This window comes from Paroedura picta, chromosome 13 (genome assembly GCF_049243985.1).
Source record: "Paroedura picta isolate Pp20150507F chromosome 13, Ppicta_v3.0, whole genome shotgun sequence".
Lineage (NCBI taxonomy): Eukaryota > Metazoa > Chordata > Lepidosauria > Squamata > Gekkonidae > Paroedura > Paroedura picta.
Genome location: NC_135381.1, coordinates 3,953,824 through 3,961,993, shown reverse-complemented (window position 1 = coordinate 3,961,993; position 8,170 = coordinate 3,953,824). Strand labels below are relative to the sequence as shown.

The 8,170-nt window shown below is 53.0% G+C and overlaps 1 protein-coding gene, 1 long non-coding RNA gene and 5 other non-coding genes across 8 annotated transcripts; 6 read left to right on the top strand and 1 right to left on the bottom strand.

Annotated features, from left to right (window-relative positions):
• Nucleotides 1-723: 723 nt before the first annotated feature.
• TRNAA-UGC (transfer RNA alanine (anticodon UGC)) lies at nucleotides 724-795 on the bottom strand. Its single transcript has one exon. It is a non-coding gene; the product is annotated as a tRNA-Ala (tRNA).
• Nucleotides 796-1,420: 625 nt separating this feature from the next.
• On the top strand, nucleotides 1,421-1,492 carry TRNAD-GUC (transfer RNA aspartic acid (anticodon GUC)). Its single transcript has one exon. It is a non-coding gene; the product is annotated as a tRNA-Asp (tRNA).
• A 1,024-nt stretch (nucleotides 1,493-2,516) lies between these two features.
• On the top strand, nucleotides 2,517-2,589 carry TRNAF-GAA (transfer RNA phenylalanine (anticodon GAA)). Its single transcript has one exon. It is a non-coding gene; the product is annotated as a tRNA-Phe (tRNA).
• A 91-nt stretch (nucleotides 2,590-2,680) lies between these two features.
• Nucleotides 2,681-4,630, top strand: LOC143822602 (uncharacterized). 2 transcript variants are annotated; one of them, XR_013226216.1, is made up of 4 exons: nucleotides 2,681-2,860; nucleotides 2,940-3,145; nucleotides 3,631-3,741; nucleotides 3,962-4,630. It is a non-coding gene; the product is annotated as an uncharacterized LOC143822602 (long non-coding RNA). The 2 variants fall into 2 exon arrangements; XR_013226215.1 differs by having other exon boundaries at nucleotides 2,684-3,145.
• TRNAD-GUC (transfer RNA aspartic acid (anticodon GUC)) lies at nucleotides 3,129-3,200 on the top strand. The gene has a single exon. It is a non-coding gene; the product is annotated as a tRNA-Asp (tRNA).
• TRNAA-UGC (transfer RNA alanine (anticodon UGC)) lies at nucleotides 3,546-3,617 on the top strand. The gene has a single exon. It is a non-coding gene; the product is annotated as a tRNA-Ala (tRNA).
• Nucleotides 4,631-5,159: 529 nt separating the features above from the next.
• Nucleotides 5,160-7,367, top strand: UBC (ubiquitin C). The gene is made up of 2 exons (XM_077307483.1): nucleotides 5,160-5,319; nucleotides 5,915-7,367. Exon 2 carries the CDS (start codon nucleotides 5,920-5,922, stop codon nucleotides 7,288-7,290), a length of 1,371 nt encoding a protein of 456 aa, XP_077163598.1. The 5' UTR covers nucleotides 5,160-5,319; nucleotides 5,915-5,919; the 3' UTR covers nucleotides 7,291-7,367.
• The last annotated feature ends 803 nt before the right edge of the window (nucleotides 7,368-8,170 follow it).

The following is an 8,170-nucleotide window of genomic DNA, read 5'->3' as shown; positions in this document are numbered from 1 at the left end:
CTTAGTTCTGCTTCTAGGAATGTCGGTCTCCCAGCGGGACCTGGAACCTCCTCGAATTCCAGCTAATCTTCAGACTACAGAGATCAGTTCCCCTGGTTGCTTTGGAGGGTGGGGTCTTCAGTGTACCACGAAAAAGTCCCCGACCTCAGACTGCACCCCCAAATCCTCCAGCAGCTTCCCAGCCTGGAGTTGGCAAGCCACTCACCTCCCGCCAGTGTCAGGAAGGCCCCAGCAACCTAACGTAGCCCTGAGCATCAAATTCTGCAAAGTCAACTGGCCACAGATAGAGCACAATGTGGGGCTTGACGACATCTAGGCTGTTTTGGATGCTGTCTTTGGAGGGAGAGTCACTTTAGTCCCAAACACCCAAGTTGACTTGGGAAAGGAATTTGCCAGGGTTTCCAAGCAGCCCCGAAAACAGGCAGCTCCGTAAGACGCTGTGCCCTGCTGAGACCGTGCTCTTTTCTGCAGCTCCATCAAGAAGTGACATCTATCGCACAATAAAATCAGAGTCCAGTAGCACCTTTAAGACCAACCTAGATTTATCCAAGGCGTGAGCTTTCGAGTGCATGGCAGAGGGACGCTCAACTTCCAATTCGATTCTAAAATATGCAGCCAAGCAGGCCGAACTTTTAGGAGGTGGATTATAAGGTGCCACAGTTTGCAGAAAGAACCTTGCATGGATTTGGTTTCTTCTACTTACTTGGGAGGTGGGGGAAAAAGTGGAGATGCCGGGGATTGAACCCGGGGCCTCATACATGCAAAGCATGCGCTCTACCACTGAGCTACATCCCCAGCCATGAAAAAAAATCTCCAAGTCGACTTACAGAGCTGCCGCATGGTCTTTTCCTCTTCCCCAAGAGATTGGCTTTTCTTTTTCTTTCTTTTTTTTTTTTTTTTTTTTTGCAAAACTGTAAAACCACCTCCAAGGGAGATATTCTCTCCTCCTGCGTTATGCACGCCGTCCTGTCTAAACGGCGGCCCGGGGATCTTTGGAGCAGGCTGCCCATGCGCAGAGATCTTTTTCTGCTTGCAGACAGGGGTTCAGGTGGGTCGGAAGCAGCAGGACAGAGGCTTGTTCTGGGTCTAAGCTCTCCTGGGCATGCGCACTTCTTCCGAGAGCTGGCATCACACGCTGTTCTAATATCTGGGGCAGGGATGCTCTGGATTCTGGGGGCTTGCGGGGCGACGGTGGGAGTTGCGGCCCCACATAGCCTCCCTTACGCTCTTAAATCGGTTTCTTACTTGCAATCCGTGCAAAAGCTTCCCCTCCCTCCCTCCCTCGGGAAATAGAACCTGGCACGAATGAGCACTTTTGCATTTTCACTATTGAATTCTTGCAAATCTTTTGTGGGAATCGCGGAAGGCCACACCTGAGCTTGCTTTATCTAGCCTGATCTCGAAAGCTGAGCAGGGTCCGTCCTCGTTAGTATAGTGGTAAGTATCCCCGCCTGTCACGCGGGAGACCGGGGTTCGATTCCCCGACGGGGAGACCGAATTTTTTGGAAGGGGGGTTCTTTCTGGAAGTAAAATTGGATCGCCCTTTGCTCGGCTCCTTATGCAGACATCAGTCGGTCCAGCTGCTCCGGAGAATTCCGACCGTTTCTTTTCTTTTCTTTCCTCCCTCCCTCCCTTTTGCATTCCTTCCTTTCTTTCCCCCCTCCCTCCTTTCTGTCATAAAAAGCAATGGTTCCATTGCAAATTAAAGTGTGTAAACGCAGCGGGAGTGGGAGGAACCGGCGCGGCTTGCACGAGAAAGGTCAATTCCTCCCTCCAAAATCACCCCAAAGGGCCAGTCGAGGGCTGCAGCTTTTGCAAAAGTCACCAGGGCGGCTGGGATCGAACCCTCCCCCGTTCTGAGGGGTAGGGAGCTCGTCGGGGGAGCCTGATCACTCTTCCCCCCCCCCCGTACATGCCATGGCAGCCCAGCCTACCCTCCCTCGCAGGGTTGTTGTGCAAAGAAGGTGGGGAAAGAGAGAGCACCCACAGCCTCTCCCCTTTGGGGCAGAAACATGCAAGGCCAGGTAGGAAGGAGGCTCTCTGAGCATAGGCAGAGTACCACGGCTACCGGCCCCTACCGACACCTCAATCCTGTGCGGGGAGCAAAGAGCGTTCTGCATGAGCTCAGAGGCACTCTTTGTCCAGTCCTGCCGGCAATTAAGTTTGGCTACCTTTCGCTCTCCCCGGCCTTCCTCTTAAGTATCTGCCGGGGAAGGTTCCGTGCAAGGGCCAAGGCACTCTGCATATGCTCTAAGGCGCTCTTTTCACCCATCCTGGCTAGCAGTCCTCTCTCGCTCTATCAGAATTCTAGCCCAGTGACCCGGGAGGAAAGGGAAGACTCTGCTTCCCCTGGGCCTCCTGGAAACGCCCACGGCCCTTTCTTTGCAGCGGATTTGTCGGCTTGGTGCGAGATCTCGCAAAAAATAAGATGGCAAGAAATAGATATATTGCTTCACTGAAACGGGAAGTCTCTGATCGATGACTACAGCTAGTCGAACATGAAAAAACCCACAGCCGCCGAAATAGCTCAGTTGGGAGAGCGTTAGACTGAAGATCTAAAGGTCCCTGGTTCGATCCCGGGTTTCGGCAGATAGCTTTTTTCCCCCCAGCAATGCAACATTATTTCCTCTCTTTACATTTTCGTCACTGCCGTTGCACAGCCGGGAGGGGGAGTCGAAAGCAAACTTCCAACCCTCGTTGCACCCGCACGCGCGCACCCAGGCTGCAACTCTTGCAAATCGAGCCGGAACCCGCTGCTCCGCGCCCCTTCGCCGGCCTGTGCAATGCACGAGGTCTCGTATTTTGTTCTCTTCGACCGGCCACATCGCTCGTTGACCGCCTCCTGCTGCTCGGTGGCCAGGTGAGAATGGGCCCTGGTTGGGGCCACGGGCTCTTTAAGGGGCATGACCCGCCATGGCTTCTCTCCTGTGCTTGCAAAGGGCCAGCATCACCCGGAGTAACGCATCAGCAGCCACCGACTCCCCAGGACCGCCCCCTTCCCCCTCGGGTTGGAATCCACAATTCCTGAGGATCTCTGCAATCCGGAAGCAAATGTGAACCAAGCCCTTGCAGGCTGAATTCCATCCCAGTCTCAAGTGACGTTTTTTCAAACATTTAACAACAGCTCTTCCTCGTTAGTATAGTGGTGAGTATCCCCGCCTGTCACGCGGGAGACCGGGGTTCGATTCCCCGACGGGGAGGCTGTCATTTTTCGTACCCTACAAAAGACTCCTGTTGCAACGCTAAGAGCCGGGGATGCCCTTCGTTTCCGCCTGGGCTTTGCTTTTCCGAGCTGGTCGGACTGCGGCGCCTTTCCTGCGTTGCTGTGCAAAGAACAAAGAGGGAGGTTGATTGGTGGCTGGGCCGGTCGGTCTGCAGCAGCAGCAGAGAGCGAGCTTTGCAGCTGCTCGCTTCTTGCATCCTCTTTAGCGTTTTTCGCCACCTACACAGCTTTGCTTGCTCACAGCCTGGATGCAGGAGGAGGCTCAAAGCTGGATTACAAAGGCTATGATATCAAAGCATGCAGAAAATCTATTTTGTTGTCTGGGGATGTAGCTCAGTGGTAGAGCGCATGCTTTGCATGTATGAGGCCCCGGGTTCAATCCCCGGCATCTCCATTTTTTTTTTTAGATGCAGCAATTATTTCACCGGTTTCAGTTTCACGGAAGTACTGGAGGGCGTTTTCGTTTTGCTTGCCTGCTAAACCAAGCCATGCCCAGATCACCCCAGCCATGTTAGCTGGTAAGTGCCAAAGAAATTTTTGCTCTCTTAGATAAGTGGTCTGCAAGTTTACTTCTGGGTAGGCAATGCTGTTTCTCTTCCCTTGCCCTAAACTTCTGGCCACTGGCAACTTGGCACCCTTGTGGTCAAATTTTGATGGGTCTTGCAGGAAGGTGCCTTTTTGGGTTGCTTCTGTGGCCGCCAGGTCCTTTTTTCAATAACTGTTTTTTGTGTTTTTCAGGCCGCTCAGACCTTGAGTTACATAACAGGGGCCTTCTGGTCACAGGACTCTGCCTTGGCAAAACTTCAAGCAAGTCTGAGGGATTTTGCTGACCTTGACACATCCCCTGCCACTTCCTTTGGGGCACATGCAAAAAGCATCAACAAGGAGGAAGTGGGCCTGGTTCCGATAAGGAAAAAACAGGAGCAAAAAGTGCCTCTCAGTGGAGAGAGGTGGAAAGAGGGGTTGAATCATTTCAAACAGGGTTGCCTGGCCCCCAGGTCCCACCTGGAGGCTGGCCTCCCTACCTGCAAAGCAGGCCTTTTCTCCAGGGGAACTGACCTCTGTAGCCTGGAGAGGAGCTGGAATACCCACCTGTTGGCTGGTATCCTTATCATCCACCCACCAACATGCCTCTCACCTTAACATGACCCCACAGATTGCAGCAGGAGCATTCATTGACTTGGCCACCGTTTTGCGCCAGTTATGTGCTAGCTAGCACTGCTGAATTTTCTGGGCTGTCAATTCATCAAGCAGAGCACTTATATCCCACCTTTCCTACAGCTGAGGCAGTCTTGAGAGTCAACCCCACTGGATTTAGAAGAGTTTCTTCACACCTTAAAAAAGTTTGAGATTTATCACCGGTTTTGGACAGGTTCTGCTTGTGTTTGGGGACTTCCAATCAAGGTGAGGGGAAAAAAACATGAGCTCTTTTTTCTGGTGTTAGCGGGATTCTCCATGTGGGGTCAAGGAAGAACCAGATATTAAGTGGAAGTTATAGGTCCCCCCCAAACATATCCCTGCAAAAGTGGCCAAACCGCAGCTCTCCAGAAGTCCATAGACTACAATGACCATGAGCCCCTGCTGGCAGGTGTTCATGGTCATTGTAGTCCATGGACCTCTGGAGAGTTTGGCTACCCCTGCGCGAGTCCTACAAAAAACAAGTGTTTCTTTCCACGTTTCCTCACAGAGATGGGTTATTTCTATGGTTTTAAACCCTTGATTCAGGACCATTCCAGATCCAGATGGATCCAGTCCGGATATTCCTCCCACTTCCTCGCCTCCCAACTCTCTTTCCCCCCACTCTCAACCGTCAATCTTATCAACATCCCGACGAGAATTTTTTATCCTTCCGCGTCCCCCTTAAGCTCCGAAGAAGGCGTGGCTCCCCGCTCCCCTTTCCCCTCCCATTGGCGGCCGCCCAACCCGGAGCGCGATATAGTCCTCTCTGTCCCGGCGCCGCCGTTTCAGCGGAGGGATCTCTGAGCGCGCGGCCTATATAAGAGGCCGCCGCGGCGGTTGGCGCAGTTAGAACAGGCTGTCTGTCGTCGCTCGAGCTTCGTGTATTTTTTTGGGACAGGATCAGCTGCGGCTGCGCGGTGAGTCCTCGCGCTGTGGTCATGGAAAGCGGTGCCCGGTTCTTTTGGGGAAACATTTTGTTGTGTTATTGGGGCTTTCGTGAAGGGGGACTCAGGCGGGGAGGGAGAGAAGCGGGCTTTCCGGGCGAGGGGGAAAAATAAGGCCAGTCGCGGAAATAAATATCGGTTTTCAGCGAGGGGGGAACTGGGTGGGAAGGTTGAGAGGGGAAGTCAGCGAGGAAAACCGCCTTCTTTCCGCGTTAGGAGCGGCGGCGGGCGGCCTCTGTCCCACCAGCCAAAATGGCGGATAGGAGCGGAGGGAGGAAGACGCGTAGGCTCCGACTGCGCCTGCGCAGCTGACGTCGCCGGCCTTTGTGGCGTCGCTGGGTGGCAAGGCGCATGCGCGGCCGCGGCCCTCGCACGCTTCACTCCCCGAAGGGGGAGGAGCTTGACGGCCTAAAGGGAATGCGGAAGCAGAGTCTGGAGGTTTCTTTCCGGTGGGGTATTGGCCGGATCTTGGGCTGCGTGAATTCGTCTGGCTGGTGTTGAAACAGACCTGTCTAACTTGCGTTGCCCGTTTGTGTCTCTCCCCTTCCCGTTTTTTTAAATAAATCAGAGAAGATGCAGATCTTTGTGAAGACCCTGACCGGCAAGACCATTACTCTAGAGGTGGAGCCTAGTGACACCATTGAGAATGTGAAAGCAAAAATTCAAGACAAAGAGGGCATCCCCCCTGACCAGCAGAGGCTGATCTTTGCCGGCAAGCAGCTAGAAGATGGCCGCACCCTCTCTGACTACAACATCCAGAAGGAGTCCACCCTGCATCTTGTGCTGCGCCTGAGGGGAGGCATGCAGATCTTTGTGAAGACCCTGACCGGCAAGACCATAACCCTGGAGGTAGAGCCCAGTGACACCATTGAGAATGTGAAGGCCAAGATCCAGGACAAAGAGGGCATCCCTCCTGACCAGCAGAGGCTGATCTTTGCCGGCAAGCAGCTGGAAGATGGCCGCACCCTCTCTGACTACAACATCCAGAAGGAGTCCACCCTGCATCTTGTGCTGCGCCTGAGGGGAGGCATGCAGATCTTTGTGAAGACCCTGACCGGCAAGACCATAACCCTGGAGGTAGAGCCCAGTGACACCATTGAGAATGTGAAGGCCAAGATCCAGGACAAAGAGGGCATCCCCCCTGACCAGCAGAGGCTCATCTTTGCCGGCAAGCAGCTAGAAGATGGCCGCACCCTCTCTGACTACAACATCCAGAAGGAGTCCACCCTGCATCTTGTGCTGCGCCTGAGGGGAGGCATGCAGATCTTTGTGAAGACCCTGACCGGCAAGACCATAACCCTGGAGGTAGAGCCCAGTGACACCATTGAGAATGTGAAGGCCAAGATCCAGGACAAAGAGGGCATCCCTCCTGACCAGCAGAGGCTGATCTTTGCCGGCAAGCAGCTGGAAGATGGTCGCACCCTCTCTGACTATAACATCCAGAAAGAGTCCACCCTGCATCTTGTGCTGCGCCTGAGGGGAGGCATGCAGATCTTTGTGAAGACCCTGACCGGCAAGACCATAACCCTGGAGGTGGAGCCTAGCGACACAATTGAGAATGTGAAGGCCAAGATCCAGGACAAAGAAGGCATCCCCCCTGACCAGCAGAGGCTGATCTTTGCCGGCAAGCAGCTGGAAGATGGCCGCACCCTCTCTGACTATAACATCCAGAAGGAGTCCACCCTGCATCTTGTGCTGCGCCTGAGGGGAGGCATGCAGATCTTTGTGAAGACCCTGACCGGCAAGACCATAACCCTGGAGGTAGAGCCCAGTGACACCATTGAGAATGTGAAGGCCAAGATCCAGGACAAAGAGGGCATCCCCCCTGACCAGCAGAGGCTGATCTTTGCCGGCAAGCAGCTAGAAGATGGCCGCACCCTCTCTGACTACAACATCCAGAAGGAGTCCACCCTGCATCTTGTGCTGCGCCTGAGGGGGGGTTAATTAAGTTGCTTTTACTACCATCCACTTAAGTGAAACGTCACTGCACTTTGTTTCAATAAAGCTGTTGCATTCCCAAATGTGTGTCTTTCTTTCACCTTGGTTAGTGTAGCATTATGTGGTATATATTATGTATAGCTAATGAATAGTAATCTATAATGAGAGCCACAGCAATACATTTATCTTCGAATCTTTGGCTTGTGGGAACTCTGAGGGCACAAAATTCCATTAATGGCTTAGCTGGTTTTATTCTTATTGTAGAGCTAAACTTGGTGAGAGCCAGTTTGGTGTAGTGGTTAGGAGTGCGGACTTCTAATCTGGCATGCCGGGTTCGATTCTGCTCTCTCCCGCATACAGCCAGCTGGGTGACCTTGGGCTTGCCACAGCACTGATAAAACTGTTCAGATAGAGCAGGAATCTCAGGGCTCTCTCAGCCTCCCCTCCCTCACAGGGTGTCTTATGGGGAGGAATGGGAAGGCGACTGTAAGCCGCTTTGAGCCTCCTTTGGTTTGGGTGGGGAAAAGCAGCATATAAGAACTCTTCTCCTTGGTGGTCATGTGCCTCATGCTCGTAACAAAAATGCAAGATGTCTGAGCAGTTTGAGTTTAGCCCAGCAGTCAAAAGATAATTCTTAAACAGTTCTCATTCTGACAATATAAAGTGAATTCAGGTGCAATCTACAGCTGAACTTGATATTCACTGCTTCCGTAGCTTGCTTGGCCCTGCTGCAGCTCTTTGTGGTTAGAGCAGGTGGAAAACAATGACTCAGAAGCTACTGTGTTTTCTCAGCGGTTGGGCATGTGCTGCTTGTGCCAGCTGAATGGTTTGCGGTGGTGGTTCGTATGACTATTTCTGTGTAGGCCTTCAGCAAGATCCTATGAAT